Source organism: Babylonia areolata, chromosome 10, assembly GCF_041734735.1.
Source record: "Babylonia areolata isolate BAREFJ2019XMU chromosome 10, ASM4173473v1, whole genome shotgun sequence".
Lineage (NCBI taxonomy): Eukaryota > Metazoa > Mollusca > Gastropoda > Neogastropoda > Buccinidae > Babylonia > Babylonia areolata.
This window is the reverse complement of record NC_134885.1, coordinates 37,435,134-37,461,614: the sequence shown is the minus strand read 5'-3', so window position 1 is coordinate 37,461,614 and position 26,481 is coordinate 37,435,134. Positions and strand designations below refer to the sequence as shown.

The following is a 26,481-nucleotide window of genomic DNA, read 5'->3' as shown; positions in this document are numbered from 1 at the left end:
AATGTTTTTTAAGAAGATGTGTTAATTAAAGCGAGAGAGAGAGAGTGAGAATATGTGTGTGTGTCTGCATGTGTAGTACTGACAAGTTATGATTATTCTTCAGACAATCCATGTTAGCCCTGCATCATGGCAGCTGGTCGATAAAGTGTGACACGTACTCAAAGTGCTGCTCAACTGTCACTGCCAGCGTCAGTATCTGTGTGACAAAGCTGACACCAATGACAGCCACTCCATATCTGTACATGTGACAGCTGATGCCAATCATATCCACTCCATATCTGTACATGTGATAACTGATGCCAGTCATATCCACTCCATATCTGTACATGGTGACAACTGATGCCAATCATATCCACTCCATATCTGTACATGTGACAACTGATGCCAATCATATCCACTCCATATCTGTACATGGTGACAACTGATGCCAATCATATCCACTCCATATCTGTACATGTGACAACTGATGCCAATCATATCCACTCCATATCCGTACATGTGACAACTGATGCCAATCATATCCACTCCATATCTGTACATGTGACAACTGATGCCAATCATATCCACTCCATATCTGTACATGTGACAACTGATGCCAATCATATCCACTCCATATCTGCACGTGTGATAACTGATGCCAATCATATCCACTCCATATCTGTACATGTGACAACTGATGCCAATCATATCCACTCCATATCTGTACATGGAGACAACTGATGCCAATCATATCCACTCCATATCTGCACATGGTGACAACTGATGCCAATCATATCCACTCCATATCTGTACATGTGACAACTGATGCCAATCATATCCACTCCATATCTGTACATGGTGACAACTGATGCCAATCATATCCACTCCATATCTGTACATGTGACAACTGATGCCAATCATATCCACTCCATATCTGTACATGGTGACAACTGATGCCAATCATATCCACTCCAAATCTGTACATGGAGACAACTGATGCCAATCATATCCACTCCATATCTGTACATGTGACAGCTGATGCCAATCATATCCACTCCAAATCTGTACATGGAGACAACTGATGCCAATCATATCCACTCCATATCTGCACATGTGACAACTGATGCCAATCATATCCACTCCATATCTGCACGTGTGATAACTGATGCCAATCATATCCACTCCATATCTGTACATGTGACAACTGATGCCAATCATATCCACTCCATATCTGTACATGGTGACAACTGATGCCAATCATATCCACTCCAAATCTGTACATGGAGACAACTGATGCCAATCATATCCACTCCATATCTGCACGTGTGATAACTGATGCCAATCATATCCACTCCATATATGCACATGTTACACAATTGACGCTAATGATAACCACTCCATAAATATGTTGGTGGAAACAAGAGTCTTGGTTCATCAGTTCCTATCATGATGAACTGATGATACTTCCAGTTCCTGTTGAGAGCTAGTCTGGCACAGGTGCACTCAATACTGCAAGTTTCCTGAGAGATGAGAAAATAACTGGCAGCTGTTTTACTTCTACAGTTCTAGTCCTCATGTCAGGCATTCACTTCCACTAAATGAAACTGACAAACTGTGTCAAGAAACAAGCAAGTTTCCAAAGTCCCTACATGTGGAGTGATGGCCTAGAGGTAACGCGTCCGCCTACGAAGCAAGAGAATCTGAGCGTGCTGGTTCAAATCACGGCTCAGCCGCTGATATTTTCTCCCCCTCCACTAGACCTTGAGTGGTGGTCTGGATGCTAGTCATTCGGATGAGACGATAAATCGAGGTCCCATGTGCAGCATGCACTTAGTACACATAAAAGAACCCATGGCAAAGAAAATGGTTGTTCCTGGCAAAATTCTGTAGAAAAATTCACTTCGATAGGAAAAACAAATAAAACTACACGCAGGGAAAAAAAAAAAAAAAAGGGGGTGGCACTGTAATATAGCGACGCGCTCTCCCTTGGGAGAGCAGCCCGAATTTCACACAGAGAAATCTGTTGTGATAAAAAGAAATACAATTACAAATATAAACCAAACATTCTCATTTTCAATCAGCATGATCACAGTCATGAGATAGTCCACATGATCACAGTGATAAGACAAAATCCGTCTATGACGTAGCCGAAGAATCATGGCTGTGCACTTTGTTCTTACTAATCTTACTTGTACACAGGTACTCACACATAATATGTCTGTAGATAACACTAAGAGAGAAACTCCTTCACATCAATACAGTGAACCTGGTTTCATTTTCAATCACTGCATTGTTATACCGTCATTGTTGCTTATTTATCATCATTGTTGTCTTATTTATTTATTTATTATTATTATTATTTTATTATTATTTTCATTACTACTACCTTTTTTTTAAATCATAATTATTATTTATTTATTTATTTATGTAAGCTTATCTATAATTTATTCACCTTTTCTTTTTTTTCTTTTTTTCTCAAGGCCTGACTAAGCGCGTTGGGTTACGCTGCTGGTCAGGCATCTGCTTGGCAGATGTGGTGTAGCGTATATGGATTTGTCCCAATGCAGTGATGCCTCCTTGAGCTACTGAAACTGAAACTGTACAAACCAAATGTTCTACGTTCGAGGGCTACAATGCCCACATTCATTGGTATCTAGGAGTGGGGTGTTACATGTATGTCTGTCATCACCCCACAATTTAGGCAGCCATACTCCATTCTCCAAGGCATAAAACCAAAAGAACTTAGGGTTTGTCTTTTTTGTAATTAACCTCTTGACTGCGCTGTTGACGTACGGCGTACGTCATGAAATGCCGCTCACCAGTGCTGTATTGACGTACACTGTAAGTGGACCTGGACACTGTTGCACAGCCTTGACAGTGTGTGTAGTTGATCACAACAGTCACAAGAAAGACTGGTTGATATCTGGTTGATGTTGTAGCACCTACATGTTGGAATGACAGTCCCCTTTTTTTTTTTTTTATTGCATTTTATGGAGTTTTTGTGTCAGATTGACTCATTATTTAAACATGTGAGTATTAAAAACTAAATTTTGGTTCATTTTCCTTTCATTTGATATAAATTTTTATGCACTTATCTTCAGTAATTTTTTAAATATAAGCAAATTAAAATCATTGGCATGTTTTTCTGGAAATTTTCTCAGCATAGGCGTAATAGCAAAACGTACTAGCAGTGAAGGGGTTAAGGAATTGGCTAGGTTTCACAGGGAACTAAACAAACAACAGTACATACTATGTTTTGAAAGTTTTATTCAGTTCACTGAGAACAAACAACAGTACACGCTATGTTTTGAAAGTTTTATTCAGTTCACTGTGAACAAACAACAGTACACGCTATGTTTTGAAAGTTTTATTCAGTTCACTGTGAACAAACAACAGTACACGCTATGTTTTGAAAGTTTTATTCAGTTCTAAAACAAGGATGCACATGGAAACATTATTGATGGTTTCACAAATGAAATGACACAGCTGATATATCACCGTGTAGCTGTTACTTCAGAAAATACAGATAACAAATATGAACAAAGTATCACGTTTTCAATTTGCTCCTAACAAACGAAAACTTAAGATGTACTGTAGATGATGACCAAATCTTACACACTAGATATAACAACCTAAGCACACAGCTAAAAATAATATTGATTAAAAAATATAGCAAGCCTTCTTCTTCTTCTGCGTTCACTCATATGCACACGAGTAGGCTTTTATGTGTATGACCGTTTTTACCCCGCCATGTAGGCAGCCATACTCCGTTTTCGGGGTGTGCATGCTGGGTATGTTCTTGTTTCCATAACCCACCGAACGCTGACATGGATTACAGGATCTTTAACATGTGTATTTGATCTTCTGCTTGCATATACACAAGAAGGGGGTTCAGGCACCAGCAGGTCTGCCTATATGTTGACCTGGGAGATCGTAAAAATCTCCACCCTTTACCCACCAGGTGCCATCACCATGATTCGAACCCGGGACCCTCAGTTTGACAGTCCAACGCTTTAACCACTCGACTATTGCGCCCGTCTGTAGCAAGCCTAACTTTTAAAGAAAAAATATCTAATTTTATTTATTTATAAAGAATATTCACAGCAGTTACAGCACCAAACATCAGAGCATCAGACTTGACTCACTGACAAAGAGAATACCTGAGCCGCAAGCAGTGAAATGTAATATCAAAAATGCATGAAACTAGTCACTTTCATGTTATCATTCTTGATTAATGACACTGATATGAACGACTAGTTTCAGGACGGTCTACCGTCTCTCCGGTGTTCAGCTTTTACACATGACGACTCTCCACCTGACACCGCCATTTCAACAAAGTCAAACTCGACAGAAATGCCCCTTTCAGCGACAAACGTTCAGCCTCACAGATGATCCACATCAGTTCCCTTCCTCCAAGATATTTCTCAAATTAAAAAAAAAAACCCAATAAAAATTCAAAAAAATCTTTCTAACATTGATCTTGCTTGTGCGCTCTCCCTAGCAGTCTCACTTGAACATGGCGACCTTGTTGTTAACCGGCCACTTCATGAACTTGGGGGAGGCCATGTACGCTTTGATTTTCTCCAGCTCCTCGAATCTCTTCACGAAAGCCGTCAGGTTTGTGTACTTCTCCAGGCAGCCAGGGATCATCAGTTCATGCTGATCCAGAAGTTCGTACATGGGGAAGTCAGCCACAGTCACCTGAACAGCAGGTAAATATATATATTAAATATGTATACTGAAAGAAATGGCCTTGTCTATGGATTTTGTGTATTTGTTACCGGTAGAGTACCCGTTTTTCAGCTGTTTTTGATCTCCAGTCGCTTGGATTAAAACATGCACTGCAAGTTCGTTTGCACTTTAGTTTTAATAATAATAATAATAATAATGATAAGAATATGGAGGCTTATACAGCGCTGTTCCCCACTTTCAAGAGCAGGCTCACCGTGCTTTACAGTAGGAACAGATATGTAACATTTCAAAAGGTATAACAATAAAAAAAAAAAAATAACATCTTCTCTGCTTTCAAGTGAAAGAAGGCTTATGCAGGTTGCAGATCCCTGGGGCAGTTGTCCTGCCCTCAGTCCATAGGCACACTGTCGCACAGTGGTTACATCTTTGGAGTTGGTATTCAAAATCTTTTCCAAATTAGTCTTTTTCTATAGGCTTGTTCGCACACTGAAATACTATGCATGCTCATAACCCCCCGCCCCCGTAACGTCCTCCCCCCCCACCACCACCCCTGACACCCCCTCATTCCTGATACTTAACAACCATAAAATATGAATGTACTCACAAATCCATGCACATTTCAGTTTCATATCAATATCAAATGTATGTTATATGGTGCTTGGCCACACACAAACACACACACAAACATACTTTCATCCGCAAACAGCTTCTTATCCATGTTATCATTACGATACTTACATAACACATATTACCTTCAGTCAGAGACCAATCTCTTTGCGCTTTACAAACACGGAGCCATTACCACAACAGGCTGCCTGCCTGGGTATCACGCAACTAACAGCTCACTTTAGGTGCTCATCATTCACTTCCTTTGTCATTAACTCATTCACCACCAAGTGTCTGTGTGAAAAACACTCCCTGGCGCCACATATTTTAGAAACGATGCAATCAGTCACAAGCTTAGGTTCATGTCAAAACAACGCAATAGACTTGTTCACTTCAAACTCGGTCAGGGGGCAAAGGTTGGTCATTATTCTATTGGCAAGAAACTGGCTGCAGCTGTCACGCTTTGTTACAATGTGAACAAGAGAGGCAAGGCCTTCAAGGCTCACTTGTGATAAATTAAGTCCACTAGCATTAATTACAGAGTAATTTCCCTCTTTTACTATCTGCACCAAAACGTTTGCAAAATAAAAAAAAATTCCATGCTTAGCAAAAGAAGTTCCTGTTTGAACAAAAAATGATAATAACGACTCCTCTTGTTGTTGTGTCAGAATAAGAGGTCAAAGTGCCAAATTTAGAGAATACAAAAAATATAAATATAACAGCAAATGCAGTTTGCATATAATTAGGCTTCATGTTTTAAATTTTTTTTTGTGCCCATCCCAGAGGTGCAATATTGTTTTAAACAAGACGACTCCAAGAACTGAATTTTTCCTATTTTTATGCCTAATTTGGTGTCAACTGACAAAGTATTTGCAGAGAAAATGTCAATGTTAAAGTTTACCACGGACACACAGACACACAGACAACCAAACACCGGGTTAAAACATAGACTCACCTTGTTTACACAAGTGAGTCAAAAATGGTCTTATCAACATGAATCCTCCATGTCGACTAAAAGTCACCTATGGCAGTGAAAGAGTTAAATCAGGCTTCAGTCACACACGCGCGCACACACACACACACATGTATACTTTTCTAGAAGAAGAAGAAGAAGAAGAAGAAGGAAAAGAAAAAAAAAATCAACTGAGTGCAGTACTTACATTTTTACCCCCACCAAACCACTCCTTCCCGTCCATCCACTTGTTGTACCCCTCAAGGAGGCCAGGGAGTGTCTTCTTTTCGTAGTCTTTGATCAACGTGTCCTGCACAAGGTGTACCACCAGACACACATCAGGGCCGGAACACGACCACGAAGAGGAATCTAGAATTGATTTTGGTACATTCTGAGCGCCTGCTGAGCCGATATGGTAAATCTGGTACGTTTTGAACGCCTGCTTAGCTAATGTATAAAACATTGGTACATTTTGAGATGTCCTTCTTATGTGTGAAATAGGTACACCAGTTGAAGTCTCTGCTTTCCACTTTTGGGTTGTGTTTTTTTTTCCTCGGATGATGAAGAAAGCCTCGTGTTGAGCACTAAAGAAAAAAAAAGTAAAAAAAAGAGAGAAAGAAACAGAAAAAAAGAGAAAATGTGCTCCACAGACTTGTATACAACTGGGACCGCCAAATAAAACAAAAGAAAAAAAAAAAGAAAGAAAGAAGTGCCTGCTTAGCTGAACTGTAAATCTGGTCCATTTCGAGCGCCTATCTTTCTGATATGTAAAATAGGTCCATTTTGAGTGCCCGTTTTTCTGATGTGTAAAATTAGTATATTTTGAGTGCCTGTTTTTCTGATGTGTAAAATAGGTCCATTTTATGTGCCTGTCTTTCCTATGTGTAAAATTGGTCCATTTTGAGTGCCTGTCTTTCTTATGTGTAAAATTGGTCCATTTTGAGTGCCTGTTTTTCTGATGTGTGAAATTGGTCCATTTTGAGTGCCTGTTTTTCTGATGTGCGAAATTGGTCCATTTTGAGTGCCTGTTTTTCTGATGTGTGAAATTGGTCCATTTTGAGTGCCTGTTTTTCTGATGTGTGAAATTGGTCCATTTTGAGTGTCCTGTTTTTCTGATGTGTGAAATTGGTCCATTTTGAGTGCCTGTTTTTCTGATGTGTGAAATTGGTCCATTTTGAGTGCCTGTTTTTCTGATGTGCGAAATTGGTCCATTTTGAGTGCCTGTTTTTCTGATGTATGAAATTGGTCCATTTTGAGTGCCTGTTTTTCTGATGTGTAAAACTGATACATTTTGAGAGCCTGTCTTTCTTTTGAGTGAAATAGGAACCCGGTACACTTCAAGTGCCTGCTTTACTAATGTGTAAAATAGGTCCATCTTGAGCGCCTGCCTTTCTGATGTGTACAATACTCACACTTTAAGCGCCTACTTTGCTGGTGTGTAAAATTGGTTCATTCATAAAACTAGAATATCAGAGTGCCTGCTTTACCGATGTGTAAAATAGGAATACTTAAAGTGCCACCTTTTCTGGTGTGTAAAATAGGTTCATTTTGAGTGCCACCTTTTCTGGTGTGTAAAATAGGTTCATTTTGAGTGCCACCTTTTCTGATGTGTAAAATAGGTTCATTTTGAGTGCCACCTTTTCTGATGTGTAAAATAGTTTCATTCTGAGTGCCACCTTTTCTGGTGTGTAAAATAGGTTCATTTTGAGTGTCACCTTTTCTGATGAGTGAAGTAGGTGAGTGCCACCTTTTCTGATGTGTAAAATAGTTTCATTTTGAATGTCACCTTTTCTGATGAGTAAAGTTGGTACAATTTGAGTGCCTGCTTTTCATACTGGGGTATCACCCAACACTTGGCTTATATCACAGATTGACATAAGTTTACATTTGGGCCAACAGCAAAGTGAGAGCTGTATTATCAATGGTTTCTCTCGTCAATAGAAAACCATTTACAGCTTAGTCTTTTGTGAAGGACTATGACTCTCAAACTAGGAGGCAAAATTGCACTGGCTCTTAGAGCTGCAGCCTTGTGGGCTAGTTGGCCTTTGGGAACCATCCCAACGCCGACTCCTAAAACCCTCTTGGCTGAGAGAGTGGGGATGTACTTGGGCAAGATACTCTCCACTATAATCAAATTCTAGCCCAAATAGTCGGAACAGCAGTTGCCTCCTCTGCTGTTCTGATGGTCATAGTCGGACACAATTGACTATCATATATATAAATCATAGGTACATACTGAGTGGGAAAAAAAACATCAAGTAGTGAATATACATGTGAAACCAAATTTTTTAATGTGGAATTCAAAGAACTTCAGAACACTGGGAGTGTGGTTTACACAATAGTGAACTATTTAGCCTGTTGGCCAGGCAGCCATAATCCATTTTCAGGGGAATGCTATTTACCCTGCGCGACTAGGCAGTCATACTCCACTTTCAGGGGAATGCATGCTGGGAATGTTCATATTTCTATAAACCACTAAATGCTGACACAGATTACAGGATCTTTAAAGGGTGATCTTCTGCATGTGTAAATGTACAGGGGGACAATTAAAGCACTGATAGGTGTGCCCATTATGTGTTAACTTGAGGACAGGAAAAAAACCCACCCCTACTTCCAAACTTTACCCATCCTGAGCTCATTCTGGAACAGAATCAAAGACTCTAAGATTGAAAAGTCCAACACTCTTGACCACCAGTCACATGTGATGTAGCACTCAAGTGTCACTTGTGTAAAATCCAAAGATTAGAAGAAAGAAAAATAATTAAAAGGCAAATGCACATATACAACTACCATGTACTAAGAGATAGAAAGATAGATAGGTAGATAGAGAGGTAAGAGTAGAGAGAGAGAGAGAGAGAGAGAGACAGAGAATGCGAAGTGAATTTTTTCACTGCATTTAGGCCACAGGCATCATTACAATAGAGAGAGCAAGAGAGAGAAAGAAAGATAATAGGAGAGAGAGAGAGAGGGAGGGGAGGGGTATTTTTTTTTTTCCACATCACAATGTTTTCTTTGCAGACATAATAGATGTACAATACATTACAGAGGCAAACCATGACCTCAGTACTCACATAATCCTTGTTGTAGCACATGCGAACGACGCCGTTCCTGAAGTCCATGCTATTCTCCAACATCATGTCCACATCCGCCATCTCCTTCATTGTCTCACCCACTAAAAACAGTTCACAGTACAGTCTAAAGAGGCGTCTCACCCACTGAAAACAGTTCACAGTACAGTCTAAAGAGGCGTCTCACCCACTGAAAACACTTCACAGTACAGTCTCAAGAGGCGTCTCACCCACTGAAAACAGTTCACACTACAGTCTAAAGAGGTGTCTCACCCACTGAAAACAGTTCACAGTACAGTCTAAAGAGGTGTCTCACCCACTGAAAACAGTTCACAGTACAGTCTAAAGAGGTGTCTCACCCACTGAAAACAGTTCACAGTACAGTCTAAAGAGGCGTCTCACCCACTGAAAACAGTTCACACTACAGTCTAAAGAGGAGTCTCACCCACTGAAAACAGTTCACACTACAGTCTAAAGAGGCGATACCCACTGAAAACAGTTCACAGTACTGTCTAAAGAGGTGTCTCACCCACTGAAAACAGTTCACACTACAGTCTAAAGAGGCGTCTCACCCACTGAAAACAGTTCACACTACAGTCTAAAGAGCTGTCTCACCCACTGAAAACAGTTCACAGTACAGTCTAAAGAGGCATCTCACCCACTGAAAACAGTTCACAGTACAGTCTAAAGAGGTGTCTCACCCACTGAAAACAGTTCACAGTACAGTCTAAAGAGGTGTCTCACCCACTGAAAACAGTTCACAGTACAGTCTAAAGAGGCGTCTCACCCACTGAAAACAGTTCACAGTACAGTCTAAAGAGGTGTCTCACCCACTGAAAACAGTTCACAGTACAGTCTAAAGAGGTGTCTCACCCACTGAAAACAGTTCACAGTACAGTCTAAAGAGGTGTCTCACCCACTGAAAACAGTTCACAGTACAGTCTAAAGAGGCGTCTCACCCACTGAAAACAGTTCACACTACAGTCTAAAGAGGAGTCTCACCCACTGAAAACAGTTCACACTACAGTCTAAAGAGGCGATACCCACTGAAAACAGTTCACAGTACTGTCTAAAGAGGTGTCTCACCCACTGAAAACAGTTCACAGTACTGTCTAAAGAGGTGTCTCACCCACTGAAAACACATTACAGTACAGTCTCAAGAGGTGTCTCACCCAGTGAACACAGTTCACACTACAGTCTAAAGAGGCGTCTCACCCACTGAAAACAGTTCACAGTACAGTCTAAAGAGGCGTCTCACCCACTGAAAACAGTTCACAGTACAGTCTAAAGAGGCATCTCACCCACTGAAAACAGTTCACAGTACTGTCTAAAGAGGCGTCTCACCCACTGAAAACAGTTCACAGTACTGTCTAAAGAGGTGTCTCACCCACTGAAAACAGTTCACAGTACAGTCTAAAGAGGTGTCTCACCCACTGAAAACAGTTCACAGTACAGTCTAAAGAGGCGTCTCACCCACTGAAAACAGTTCACAGTACTGTCTAAAGAGGCGTCTCACCCACTGAAAACAGTTCACACTACAGTCTAAAGAGGCGTCTCACCCACTGAAAACAGTTCACAGTACTGTCTAAAGAGGTGTCTCACCCACTGAAAACAGTTCACAGTACAGTCTAAAGAGGTGTCTCACCCACTGAAAACAGTTCACAGTACTGTCTAAAGAGGTGTCTCACCCACTGAAAACACTTCACAGTACTGTCTCAAGAGGTGTCTCACCCACTGAAAACAGTTCACAGTACAGTCTAAGAGCACTGAAATAAATAGCAGTACAGCCCAAGACATCTCACACTAAAACATTCAAGATGTCTCAAACGTTCTACCACCTAAAACAGTTACAGTACTGTCTAAAGGTGTCCACCATTGAAAACTCACGTACAGTTAAGGGTGTTCAGTCACTGAAACACTAAGACTGTTAGGCGTCCCCCATAGAAAATCACAGTACTGTCTCAAGAGGTGTCTCCCCCATTGAAAACAGTTCACAGTACAGTCTAAAGAGGTGTCTCCCCCACTGAAAACAGTTCACAGTACAGTCTAAAGAGGTGTCTCACCCACTGAAAACAGTTCACAGCACTGTCTGAAAACAGTTCACAGTAGTCGAAAGTGTCTCACCCACAGAAAACAGTTAACAATACTGTCTAAAGAGGTGTCTCACCCACTGAAAACAGTTGACAGTACATTCTAAAGAGGTGTCTCACCCACTGAAAACAGTTCACAGAACTGTCTAAAGAGGTGTCTCACCCACTGAAAACAGTTCACACTACAGTCTAAAGAGGTGTCTCACCCACTGAAAACAGTTCACAGTACAGTCTAAAGAGGTGTCTCACCCACTGAAAACAGTTCACAGTACAGTCTAAAGAGGTGTCTCACCCACTGAAAACAGTTCACAGTACAGTCTAAACAGGTGTTCAGTGTCAAACCAGACACTATGGCTATTATCATTTACCATAACAGTGAAATACAGACACTGATCCAATAATCCAATACAAAATATTCCAAGCATCGAACATCAAACTCTTCTACTCATCAACATGATTTCTCAATACTGCTTCACACTGGTGTGAAACTGCGGTCATAGTGCTTTCAGTTCAGCTAACACAGATGGACCTACCTGCCAAAAGAGGAAGCTAGTCAGGGATACAGAGGGGAGTGATGGCCTAGAGGTAACACGTCCGCCTAGGAAGCGAGAGAATCTGAGCGCGCTGGTTCGAATCACGGTTCAGCCGCCGATATTTTCTCCCACCTCCACTAGACCTTGAGTGGTGGTCTGGACGCTAGTCATTCGAATGAGACGATAAACCGAGGTCCCGTGTGCAGCATGCACTTAGCGCACGTTAAAGAACCCACGGCAACAAAAGGGTTGTTCCTGGCAAAATTCTGTAGAAAAATCCATATCGATAGGAAAAACAAATAAAACTGCACGCAGGAAAAAATACAAAAAAAAAAAGGGTGGCGCTGTAGTGTAGCGACGCGCTCTCCTTGGGGAGAGCAGCCCGAATTTCACACAGAGAAATCTGTTGTGATAAAAAGAAATACAAATACAAATAACCTACTTCTGGGGGGTTATCGGCGGTAGCTGTTTTCATTTTCTCCGCATAGGCGGATAGTAGTTTGCACAGGACAGGAATCAGACCCCTGCCAGAGTCTGCACTAGTGGGTCACGGTAAAGTATGTGTAGTGAAACAGAAAATAAATACTCCACACTTATTTGTTTTGTATTTGCATTTTTTTTTTTTTTTAATCACAACAGATTTCTCTGTGTGAAATTGAGGCTGCTCTCCCCAGGGACAGCACGTTGCTACACTACAGCGCCACCCTTTTTTTTGTTGTTGTTGTTTTTGATATGTTTTCCTGCATGCAGTTTTATTTGTTTTTCCTAATGAAGTGGATTTTTCTACAAATTTTTCCTGGAACAACCCTTTTCTTGCCATGGGTTCTTTTACATGTGCTAAGTGCATGCTGCACATGGCACACGGGACCTCGGTTTATCGTCTCATCCGAATGACTAGTGTCCAGACCACCACTCAAGGTCTAGTGGAGGGGGAGAAAATATCGGCTGCTGAACCATGATTTGAACCAGCATGCTCAGATTCTCTCGCTTCATAGGCGGACGCGTTACTTCTAGGCCATCACTCCACATGCTTTCATAAGCATATCAAGAAATATAATCCAACAACACTATAATCTATGGCCAAAAAAGTATATTAAAAATCAACAACATCAAAACATAAGAAAACCTGAAATTTTTAAACTATTGCAATAGTAAATGTTACGACGTAAAACTGTTTCTGGTACCTTGAAGAAGGTACACCGACAGTTTCATTTTTTATCAAAACCAAGACCATTGCCATGTACTTACAAAGTTTATACTTCCTGGCAATATGGCGAAGAATGGCATTACTCTGGGTGATCTTGACATCTCCATCAATATAGTAAGGCAACTGAAAGCAACATCAAAGTAAAATTGATTAACTACACTGGCAATAATGATGTATTAATAACTGATTGATATGCTTATTCTAAACAGCCAAATAAAAGCGTCACTTTCAAAGAAGCCTATCAGGAAGAGTTATTCAGAAATGAAGTGTATACAAATAAATAAGCAACAAAAGTCATTAATCCATGCTCAGACATGCATGTCTCCATGCCAACAGAGAATTTAGGAGACTACTCAGGAAGCAGAGACAGTAGGAATTAATTGTGTCTTCGTCAAAAATAAAACTGTCGATTAAATTTGTTTGAGAAAAAAAAAAAAAAAAAAAAAAAAAAATGACACAGTGGACAAACTCTCAAATAGTAACACAAAATCACACACACTGCCTGCACACACACACACACACACCAGACAACAGTTAATGAAACTCATGAATAATAATGATGTTGTTTTTCAATAGCAACACAGCAAAGATTCCTTCAACTCAGGAATTTACACTGATGGGTCAGTTCTGCTCCAGAATCAGCAATGAAGTTTGTCACCAGTCAAGTGTAAGGAGAGAGTCATTCTATCATGTCAGAAATGATGAAAGCAAAACAGGTGTGAACCATTACACGGTTCAGTTGTTTTGGGCAGACCTATAAATGTGATAAAACAGAACAGTCTCTCCTCTCTCTCACCACACACACATTCCCTCCCTCACTACACACACAAACAAACTCTCCTCTCTCTCACCACACACACACATTCTCTCTCTCTCACCACACACACACATTCTCTCTCCTCTCTCTCTCAACACACACATTCTCTCTCACCACACACACATTCTCTCTCCTCTCTCTCTCTCTCTCACCACACACACATTCTCTCTCCTCTCTCTCATCACACACAGTCTCTCCTCTCCATCTCACCACACACACACACATTCTCCTCCCTCACTACACACACTCTACCTCCCTCCCTCACTACACACACACACAAACTCTCCTCTCTCTCACCACACACACATTCTCTCTCCTCTCTCTCACCACACACACATTCTCTCTCCTCTCTCTCATCACACACAGTCTCTCCTCTCCATCTCACCACACACACACACATTCTCCTCCCTCACTACACACATGTTACCTCCCTCCCTCACTACACACACACAAACTCACTCTCTCTCACCACACACACATTCTCTCTCCTCTCTCTCACCACACACACATTCTCTCTCCTCTCTCTCACCACACACAGTCTCTCCTCTCCATCTCACCACACACACACACATTCTCCTCCCTCACTACTCTCACCACACACACATTCTCTCTCCTCTCTCTCACCACACACACATTCTCTCTCCTCTCTCTCACCACACACAGTCTCTCCTCTCCATCTCACCACACACACACACATTCTCCTCCCTCACTACACACATGTTACCTCCCTCCCTCACTACACACACACAAACTCACTCTCTCTCACCACACACACATTCTCTCTCCTCTCTCTCACCACACACACATTCTCTCTCCTCTCTCTCACCCCACACACATTCTCTCTCCTCTCTCTCATCACACACAGTCTCTCCTCTCCATCTCACCACACACACACACATTCTCCTCCCTCACTACACACACACACAAACTCTCCTCTCTCTCAACACACACACACATGCAAAAATCTCTCTGTCTCCCATCACACTCTCAACCAGTGACCTTACATTTGGGAAATCCAGTCCCAGAGTCTGTTTCACTTTATACCATTCCTCTCTGCTGAAGTCAGGTGCTGAAATCAAAGCACAAAAACTGTGGATTGCACAGGGCATCATCTTAAGCTCTTGGCTGCTTCTGTATATAACAACTGGTATAGCTGGGGGTTTTTTTCATCAAGTAATACAGTATCCAGTGGATAAAAAAAGAAGTATCATTCTATGTAAAGGAGTTGAATTAGAAATTCAGGAAAATGAAGCAGAGTGAGTGAGTGCGTGTGTCTTTTTCTCTCTGTGTGTGTGCATATTTTCTCTGTGTGTGTGTGTGTGTGTGTGTGCGCGCGAGTGTGAGCATGTGTGTGTGTTTACATAAATAAGCATGTGTGTGTGTTTACACAAATAAGCAAGTGCGTGTACAGATCAAGTATGTGCACACTGCTTAATGTGTCTGAACATACAGTGTACATACATACTGTGTCTATATGGGTACATGTGTGTGCATATTTGTACAATAAATAACATACACATTATATATCCAAACAGAATCTCTTGGTTATCTCACCTCCTCTCTTCAATCCCCTCTCAAGTCTTAACGTATAACCAGATTGTATCTCTCAGCAAGGTTTCTTACTTCCTTTTTTTCATTTTCTCTGTGTCTGGAAGACAGAACAACCAAGAACCATTCTTCTTCCTTCATGGGCTGCAACTGCCATGTTCACTCATGTCAACATGAGCCGGCTTCTACCGGTATGATGGTTTTTACCCCGCCGTGTAGGCAACCACACTCCGTTTTCAGGGTGCGCATGCTGGGTTTGTTCTTGTTTTCATAACCCACTGAACGCTGACATGGATTACAGGATCTTTAACGTGTGTATTTGATCTTGTGCTTGCATATACACATGAAGGGGGATTCAGGCACTAGCAGGTCTGCACATATGCTGACCTCGAAGATTGGAAAAATCACCACCCTTAACCCACCAGACGCCGTTACCGAGATTTGAACCCAGGACCCTCAGATTGAAAGTCCAACGCTTTAACCACTCGGCTATTGCACCAGTCATCAGGAACAATAAGCTTAAAGCCCCAGATACACATCACCTGGGTCGATCATCTTCACTCATCGCTCTACTGAAAATCAGGAACCATCAGCTTCAAACTCCCCTGCTCACTGTCAGTGTCAATCTGCTCTGGTGACTTCTCTTCTGAAGAAAAACGTTTTCTTCTTCTTCTTCTGCGTTCATGGGCTGCAACTCCCACGTTCACTTGTATGTACACAAGTGGGCTTTTACATGTATGACCGTTTTTACCCCACCATGTAGGCAGTCATACTCCACTTTCAGGGGTGTGCATGCTGGGTATGTACTTGTTTCCATAACCCACCTAACGCTGACATGGATTACAGGGTCTTTAAACGTGCGTATTTGATCTTGTGCTTGCGTATACACACGAAAAGGGTTCAGGCACTAGCAGGTCTGCATATATGTTGACCTCAGAGATCAGAAAAATTTCCACCTTTTACCCACCTGGCTTTAACCACTCGGCCATTGCGCCCGTCCTTTTATTCTAAATCGAGAAGTGGCCTGATGGTGACGCCTCTGCCCTGGAAGCAAGAGACTCTGAACGCAAGGGTTGAAATCCCACACTCGCCAGTGTCTTCTCCCCCTCCACTAGACCTTGAGTAGTGGTCTGGACACTAGTCATTCAGATGAGACGATAAACCGAGGTCCCGTGTGCAGCATGCACTTAGCACATGTAAAAGAACCCACAGCAACAAAAGGGTTGTCCCTGGCAAAATTCTGCAGTGAAAAAAAAAAATCCACTTTTGATAGGAAAGCAAATAGTGAAATACACATACAGACAGGGAAACAAAAAGGGAAAAACGAAGTAGGGGTGGAGGTTGGGGAGGGGCAGGGGGTGCCACTTCTGCTTCAATAACGTATGCTCTCTCCCTGTGGAAAACCAGCCCGAATTACACACAGAAAAATCTGTTGTGACAAATTATTAATACAGTACAATACATAAGACTACAGCAATGCCATGCAATACAACAAATCCTCTGTTGATCACTCACCATCGCCCTGTTCATAATATACATCTTCAAATTCTTCCCCTGCATAGTTCAGCAACAGGCGTATGGGTTGAGCAAGCTGGAATGGAAGGCAAAAAAATATTTTTTAATAAAATAATAACAATAATAACGTAAGGTCCTACTTAACTCTCTCCATACAAACGGCGAAAGAGACGACGTTAACAGCGTTTCATCCAAATTACCATCATCAAAATATTGCAAGCGGAACACTCTTATACTGAAGAGGTGAATGTTGACAAAGAATACCACAGTTCTGATGACGGAAGCTGAAGGTTGGGTCATTCAGACACCCACTGGACATCCGAGGGGTCTGTGTAGAGGAGAAGAGAGGACTGGCTGTACTGAGTGAGTTAAGCATCCTAAATTCTAGTACCTAAAAAAAGACAATCAAAATAATAATAATAATATGGTAATATCTTACTTAAGCATCCTAAATTCTAACACCTAAGAGAAGCAATTAAAACAATAACAATAATAGGGTAATGTCCTACTTTAGCAACTTAAATTCTACTAACTATCTGAATGAAAATTTCCAGGTGTTTTGCAATGGAGGAATATGAGAAATGACCTGTTGCATGTAGTCAACCCACCCTTCTTATAAAGAATTAGGCATAATACTACAGGAAGTAACATATAACATAAATCCTAACAGACACTTGTTTTCTCAAGCGCCATGGTTTTTGGCTTACCTTTCTGTGGCTTGCAAGGCCAAAGACAGAAACAGCAAGCTGGCAACATGTTAGTTTAGCAACTGAATCTGCATCCAAATTGAGTATAATAACCCTAATTTTTTTTTTTTTTTTTTTTTAAGGAGTAAAAAGCCACTGAAAATGGGTTACATCTACAAATGGAAATATCATTTTATCCATGCACATATGATAAATTGCCGGTAAAGTTTTGTCGCCAAGGGTTCTTTTTCAGTGCACCAAGTGTGTGCTGCACATGGGACCTCTGTTTATTCTCATCCACATGAGACGCTCGGTTCCTGTCAAACTTGGGAGAAAAGCAAGTGCAGGATTTGAACCCAGGTCCTCTCGTGCACGTACTGGCAGTCTTAACCCTTTGAGCCCTGACCACCGCTTTACCGGTGGTAGAGAAAAATGACATAATGCCTAGCCACCAGTTGAGCAGTGCGTAAACACTTGTGTCCTGTTTTGCTATTGGTTAACTTATATTGAAGAGCCAATCAGAAAAAATGTAATATTCCGACGTCAGTACCAACATGGCCGCGCCTTTTCACTGTGTTTTGTGCATGTGCTTTGGATAAAAAAGATCAATTTCAATTCATTTTTCTCTACCACCGGTAAAGTGGTGGTCAGGGCACTCTTTTTATATCTGCCGTCACACATTAAATACCAATTATTTGCAAATTCTGACTCAGGAGCTCAGGCAGAAGGGTTAAAATTGCTCTGGAACTCAGGGCTCAAAGGGTTAACCATAACATCTACAATACCAAAGTTGATGACAATAATGCAATGGATAGTTATATTGTGCTCTATCCAGAAAACTGCCCTTGGTGCATTTCAGAGCACATGATATACCTTACACACTATATAAATGTATCACCTTCACCTTCACCTCTCCCGTAGTCTGGGTTCAGACCGTTGGGGCACCGCTGCTGACCTGGCCACCACTCCTCTCCACTCTTCACGGTTTTCTGATTTCCTCAGGGCGTCACCGAGCGTCAAGCCTGTCCACCCCCGGATGTTGTCTTCCCATCTCTTCTTCTGCCGTCCTCTCCTTCTGCCTCCTTGTACGGTGCCTTGCAGGAACGTTTTGGCAAGACCAGGTGATCGGGAGATGTGTCCATACCATCTAAGTTTGCGTTTTTTCACTATGGACAGAAGGTCTTCGTAGGGTCCAATACTTTGCTGGATTCTGTTCTTCACTTCCGTGTTAGTGATGTGGTCTTTGTAGGAGATGCCAAGTAGTCTACGAAAGCATCTCATCTCGACAGCTTGGATTCTTCTCTCGATGTCTGCAGTCAGGGTCCAAGTCTCGCAGGCGTAGAGCAATATTGATATAACCAGGGAACGCATCAGTCTGATTTTTGAGCTGAGAGCGATGTTTTTGTTGTTCCAGATGGTGTTCAGCTTGTTGAGTGCCGTTGTTGTTTGGGCAATTCTCGAGAGTACTTCTGGTTTAGATCCTTCATCTGACACGATTGCTCCCAGATATTTGAAGCTGTGGACTGTTTTAAGCTTTTCGTCGTTGACTTTGATGTCAATGCTGATGCCGTTGGTGTTGTTAGTCATCAGTTTGGTTTTCTCCGCACTGATTTGCATTCCATACGATGTGGAGGCTTTGTCTAGATGTTTGACCAGGCTTGCCAGTTCTTCTTCTTTTCCAGCCAGTCCATCAATGTCGTCGGCAAAACGTAGGTTTGTGATTGTTCTGCCGCCTATGCTGACTGTTCCTACATGCTCTTCCAGTGCGTCAGTCATTATTCTTTCTAAGAAGATGTTGAAGAGTGTTGGGGAGAGTAGGCAGCCTTGTCTCACTCCGACTGTGGTTCTGAACCAGTCCCCGATGCTATTGTTGAGGTAGACGGCGCTGGTGGCTTTGTCATAGAGGTGCTGTATCAGTCTGATCAGGTTGGCGTTGATGTTGTACAGATTCATGGTAGCCCACAAAGCTGCATGCCAGACCCTGTCAAATGCCTTCTTAAAATCAATGAAGACATGGTAGAGGTCTTGTTGGTGTTGATGGTACCTCTCACATAGCAACCTCAAGTTGAAGATTTGTTCAGTTGTGCTCCTTCCTGGTCTGAAACCTGCCTGTTCTTCAGCAATGATGTTTTCTGCTTGTGGTTTCATATAAATGTATACAGACAGAGAAAAACCATAAATGTACCCGGCAAACAATAGCAGTAGTAGTAGTAACTGGCTTTTGGCTTTAGGCTTGCAGCCTATTTGTGTCCACTCATTATTTTTCTACTTTGTTTAGGTCTGATTGCATGCCTATCTTATAAATAACATTATATTCAATCTACGCTAAAGAAAAGGTCTTTCAATTTTAGGTCTTCATCCAGGAGTTTTACAAAAATTAGCTATTCTGAAAGCAAAACAAAACTTCCGTTTGTTAGTATTGCAAAGCCTGACAAAAATCTTGCCTTCATTATTTCTAGTGTAATCAACTTATGAGAATTTGAAAAGAGCATGCACATTAATATCATCATAATTATGGAATATTTTTAAAAACTGAATTAGGTCTCCTCTGATCCTCATATCTCTGAGTGAGTGTAATTGGAGATTATGTAATCTTTCTGTCTAGTTTAAGTTTTTGCACTCTCTCAGGATTTTTGTGGCTCGTCTTTGTACATTTTCTGTCATTTTTGACTCTCTTGAGATGAGGACTCCAATACACCCATAAATTGTGCAAAGGCGTTAAAGACATGCAAAGAAAATGTTAATTTTAATGTACGGTGTGCGCGCTTCGAACTTAGAACATTTAGACGGTGCGCTCGATGCTAAAAAAAAAAAAAAAAAAAAATCCTTTTTTTTTTAAATTAAAGAATTTTTTTTAAAGTTAGGCAACTGTGAGCGCGAGGTCAACCCAGGTCAAGGACGAACTCGACGCACTGTGAGGGCTTGGCTTTCTGCCCCTTCAACAAAATTAATGTACATGAATGTCCATATTGGATTCACTTCAAATAAATTCAGCAATCACTCAAAATCTATCTAACTGCTATACATCGCTTTCAGAATTTTTTTTTTTTTTCTGGAAGCTTAGCTGCAAGCGGATCCGAGTTCTTGCACTCTGTGACACAAACCAACATATATTCATCTTCTAAACATTGTCAAGCGGAGGAAAAGTCCAACTTAGTGCACACTTACACCTCTGATTTTCCAGTATGCAAGAGTCGGCATGTTGGGGGATGGTGGATATTGTAGATCTCACAAACTGAGCAGGAACGTTAGGAAGCTCAAGGCGGCCTTTTCTTGCAGGTTGACGTGGACTGACGACTTATCCGTTACACACCGAGGGACGCACGCTTTATATTTCAGCCAAGCCGGAGCTGCAATGCTGGCTGCTCACTTGTTTTGTGCGGCTAACCCGCACAGCATGAACCAGTGACTTCCATCCTGCCGGAGTGGGTGAAAAGCCAGACACGACAGAGAATTTGCTGTGTCGTCTGTGTCATAGTAAATAGAGCGGACCTGGAACGTTCTCGATTCATCTAATGCCCGTCATTATATCTGACGTGCCCTCAGCGGTATTTTGAACTGAATTTGAATCTTTTGAACGCTCAGCTAAACATGAATTTCAATGCCGTCCGAGGCAGACGTAGTTTAGCACAAACAGGGTCTGCCACTTTATTTTATCAAACACCGACGCTTTTCCGCACTCACACTGACACTACGATATACACACACCGTGGCGCGCGCGCAAACGCACACACACACACACACACAAACTCACACACACACACACACACACACACACCGGCACACACCACAATCCACACACACACACACACACACACACACACACACACGGCACCACTCACACACACACACACACACACACACACACACACACAAAATACATATATGAATGCTTTAACTTGAAGTTCGCAGTCCATAACTATGTCTTATGGAATATCCTGCATGTGCTCACAACTTATTGCTTTTACTTTTTGTTTGCTTGTGTTCAGTAGTTTATAGTGTCCATAATTCCTATGATGGTTTTACGACAAATTAAATGAGTTCTGAGTTCACAACACACACTGAGGGGGAGTTGGCGGCTCATCAGGGATCAGTGCCGGGGCCACGGTGGGTGTGCCCTGGTGTGCCGTGTGCCGGTGTCAGTGGGCCGGGGGGATGAAAATGACACACAGTGGAACGTTACATGCCGGATCAAGTTGACTGAAGAACAAAGACTCAGTGATGATGTATCCGTCTCGCATTTCAACTGTTCAACTGAGAGGGGAGGGTGGTTGTGGAGGCGGCGGGGTTGGGGGAGAGAGAGAGACGGGGGGGCTAGGGGGACGCCGGGCTACTGACACGAACGACAGCGACAGTGGGACCGACGGAAACACGGATACGACCTTTTACTGAACGTGTTTCAAACATAAAAGACTCGCTGCAACGACTAATGTGAGAAACTTGAAGTTACTGGTTTACCCTTTACAGCCCATGCAGCCGTTGAGAGATCAGCAAGCAATATCCGTCCGGCTCCGTCGAAACTGAACTCAGTCGTAACATTTTTCACTGAGAAAGTTGCTCCGTCCATGTTGCTTGGGAACTGGACTTACCTCAATCGAGTCACCATGCCCAGCCTGGACCCATATTATGCACACAAGTGATACGCTTAGTGGGCCCATAACAACTAGCGTAGCGACAGTGGTACTGATGTTGTATAAACTGGACACTACTGTGTACCTCTATCCCCGGATCCCTTCTCTCCCCCCCCACCCCCTCTAGCTCTCTCTCTCTCTCTCTCTCTGTGGAGCTGTGCTGCAGATGTTCGAAACTAAATTCGCTCCACAAGAGAGCAGCCAGATTAATTCTACCAGATCACTCACCGTGTCAACGTTAGAAAAGGAAGCCAGATTAAATATCCCTCCACTTCAAAACCAGCTAGAATTCAACAAAGCATTACTCATGTACAAAACACACAATAACTTGGCACCACAATATCTCGAACACCTGCTTACACGAGCCTCATGCCGATACGGCTCTAACAAATACATTTTGCCACGTACCCGTATTGATTTGTTCACTGAAAACTAGTTTTGCATTTTCGGGTGCATCCCTCAAGCTGTGGAACTCCCTTCCTTTGCACATACAAACGGGCAGTCCTCTTCCTATTTTCAAATCAAGTCTGCATAAACATCTTCACTGGCCCTTCCAACAGTAAATAACTCTGATCTTTGAATAACTGTAGACAGTAACAAAGGGGTCAGTTATGTCTTATTTATTGTACCAGTTACTGTTGCTGTTGTTCTTTTCTTGCTTTCTCATTTCATCGTGTTTTGTTTTGCTCTTTCCTTTTTTTCTCTCTCTTTCTTATGCATGCATAAATCTGTTCATTTCGTTCTATCATAATCGTGACAAATGTCCAAGTAATATTGGTGATGGTGGTAGTCACTGTAGTATGCTGCACTTGCCACACGTAGATTTCAGAGACAGTAACAATACTGTACCTTTTGAACACCCGGATGTTTCTGGAACTTCTATACTGATGACATCTCTCTCTCTCTCTCTCTCTCTCTCTGTGACCCACTGTCCTATCCATCTGTCAATCTGAGTGTGTTGGGGGAGGGAGGGGGTGCTGTCAGTGTGTGTGTGTGCGTGTGTGTGTATGTATGTGTGTGCGCTCGCGCGCGAGCGTCAGTGTGTGTATGCATGTGTATGCACGGGTGTGGGTGTGGAGTGGGGGTGTGTGTGTTTTCTTCATTATACCCTTCTGCATGAAAACCGTTTCCTTTCATTTATGTGTGTGCTATTTGTAATAGATGTTGATTAGCGAGGACAGATTGGAAGAATAGGCTATGCCTAAAATGGAAGAATAGGCAATGCCTAAAATCTTAATCCTTGAATAAAAACGTTTTGAGTTCTGAGTTCTCTTGCTCCCACAACCATTTAAATGGTGTATTTCTATTACTGTTTTTTGTAACGTGCATGCTTATTTTAGCCTAATTTTTTATGTTAAAAAAAGTCATTTATATATATTATTTATCATTTCATTTTATTCATTGATTGATCATTATCTTGACCTATGTTAATTTTCTTTTCTTTTTTCGTACTCTCTCTCTCTCTCTTTCTCTCTCTGTGTGTCCGCTTATATCTCTCTCCTCTTATTCACCTCTATTTAGTGTTGTAAATGTCAGATTTACCATTCATGTATCCATGACTATAATATGCATGCTGTACTGATATAATGATTCCCCCATTTGTTTATATTAGGCCTACTGTTTCCCCTTCGAGGGCTGGATGAAAAAAAGCATTATTTTGCTTACTGGATTACCCTCAGTAAATAAATCATAGTTTATTCAATTCAATTCAGTTCAGTTCAGTTCAATTCAGTTCAGTTCATCTCTCTCTCTCTCTCTCTCTCTCTCTCGAGTTGAGTGTGCTGTGGGCTTTAATGGGGAGACTGGGACCACACAGTCGAGTGTCATCCACTTCAAGGATGCGTCTTTGGGTGTGTTTCTCTAATTACTTGACCAACACTGCAAGTGTCTGTATCTCTCGGGCCTGGTTAAGGCCGGGATACCATTATGACAGGAAGCGTAGAGTACAGCCTTGTCACACAGTCCCAAACCAAAATGAACCTCCATAGCAACATCGTCATCGTCATCCTCCTCCTCCTTCATCTCTCTCTCTGTCTCTGTCTCTGTCTCTGTCTCTCTCTCTCTCTCTCTGTGTGTGTGTGTGTGTGTGTGTGTGTGTGCCACAAGAACAAGCTCACTCATTTGTGTCCAGACAAACACACACCTCCAACCTTTTCCCATCAGTCCAATATCACAAAGTGAGAAGACTGAAAAATGAAGACCTGCTACTTACGTAAACATACATGCGTTTTATCTATATGTGTGTGCATATTTTCTGGTTTGACTCACTCCCAGGCAACTTTTTCTGACCCCCCCTAGGGGGTCATCACTGTGCAAACCTGCCACTTCCACTTTGCACTGAGTTGACGTGGGGACACACTGCAGCGTGCTGATGACTGACGGGACTTGAACAGACAATAGATCGATCGACATACCATTGTTGGTCAGTTAGGTCAGTCGGCTGAACTTTCTCTCTCTCTCTCTCTGCTCTCTCTCTCCGCTCTCTCTCTCCACTCTCTCTCTCTCTCCGCTCTCTCTCTCTCCGTTCTCTCTCTCTCTCCACTCTCTCTCTCTGCTCTCTCTCTCTCTCCGTTCTCTCTCTCTCTCCACTCTCTCTCTCTCCGCTCTCTCTCTCTCCGTTCTCTCTCTTTTGGTTCTCTCTCTCTCCGCTCTCTCTCTCTCTCCACTCTCTCTCTCTCTCCGCTCTCTCTCTCTTGCTTCTCTCTCTCTCCGCTCTCTCTCTCTCTCCGCTCTCTCTCTCTCTCCTCTCTCTCTCTCTCCGCTCTCTCTCTCTCCGTTCTCTCTCTCTCCACTCTCTCTCTCTCCGCTCTCTCTCTCTCTCCACTCTCTCTCTCTCTCCGCTCTCTCTCTCTCTCCGCTCTCTCTCTCTCTCTCCGCTCTCTCTCTCTCCGCTCTCTCTCTCTCTCTCTCCGCTCTCTCTCTCTCTCTCCGCTCTCCCTTTCTCTCTCTCCGCTCTCTCTCTCTCTCTCCGCTCTCTCTCTCTCCGCTCTCTCTCTCTCTCTCTCCGCTCTCTCTCTCTCTCTCCGCTCTCTCTCTCTCTCTCTCCGCTCTCTCTCTCTCCGTTCTCTCTCTCTCTCCGCTCTCTCTCTCTTTCCATTCTCTCTCTCTCCGCTCTCTCTCTCTCCGCTCTCTCTCTCCCCGCTCTCTCTCTCTCTCCGCTCTCTCTCTCTCTCCCCGCTCTCTCTCTCCGCTCTCTCTCTTCGCTCTCTCTCTCTCCCCGCTCTCTCTCTCTCCGCTCTCTCTCTCTCCGCTCTCTCTCTCTCTCTTTCTCTCTCTTGTGAAAGGCCGGTAGGGCCGGAGAGAGAGAGGGTGGGGTTGGTAGGGAGACTGACTGAGGTCCAGCTCGGTAAACTACTCAGTGTAGATGCATGGTAGGTCAGTATATTCTGTTTTGTTCAGTGTCAGTATCAGTAGCTCAAGGAGGCGTCACTGCGTTCGGACAAATCCATATACATTGTTCAACTGACCATGAGCGGTTATAGTAAAAAAAAAAAAAAAAAAAAAAAAAGAGAAAAAAAAAGAGATGATAAACAATAGTAATAATAAAAGTGTGTATTTTCCTTATTTATACCAAATTAATAACCTAAGTTAACCTAACTATTATATCATGCCTTTAAGTATACCTATTTCAACACATGGTCACAGACCGTCAGTGGGCAAGGAATACCGCGCGCCAGAAACGGAACTTTGTTGTTTGTTGGGGTGTTTTGTTTTTTAGTGTAGGCCCAGGCCCTGTAGAGTGAATCAGTACTGAATAAAAAACTGATGAAGCCCTGTGTATGTCCAAGTCTTCGCCGGGAAGGGCCGGGAACTGAAAAGCGTAAAAAAAAACAACAACTAACGGTCTTGTCTTTGGTTTTTCAACCTGGCTAAAAAAACCTCTGAATTCTGGTGAGATGGAGCTATATAGTCACGTGAGTAGGAGTGTAAAGTATGCCGTGTACAATACATTTTCACGTGATATAATAATAATAGTAATCTAATGATGATGATGCTAATTATTATACCATTATTATTATTATTATATAATACCAGCCACCGTGGCGAAGTGGTTAGTGTCGCGGACTGTCGGCTGGGAGGACGCGGGTTCGAATCCCAGCGGAGGTGGGTATTTCGGCCCGTGGCCAGCTGGGCAAGGAATACCGTGTGCCAGAAAC

The 26,481-nt window shown here is 42.4% G+C and overlaps 1 protein-coding gene across 1 annotated transcript; it reads right to left on the bottom strand.

Annotated features, from left to right (window-relative positions):
- Positions 1-3,381: 3,381 nt before the first annotated feature.
- On the bottom strand, positions 3,382-21,026 carry LOC143286981 (glutathione S-transferase Mu 4-like). Its single transcript, XM_076594972.1, has 7 exons — positions 20,862-21,026; positions 17,008-17,083; positions 14,949-15,013; positions 13,169-13,250; positions 9,301-9,401; positions 6,438-6,539; positions 3,382-4,680 (listed from the first exon to the last, which is right to left on the bottom strand). Exons 1-7 carry the CDS (start codon positions 20,892-20,894, stop codon positions 4,486-4,488), a joined length of 654 nt encoding a protein of 217 aa, XP_076451087.1. The 5' UTR covers positions 20,895-21,026; the 3' UTR covers positions 3,382-4,485.
- Positions 21,027-26,481: the final 5,455 nt, after the last annotated feature.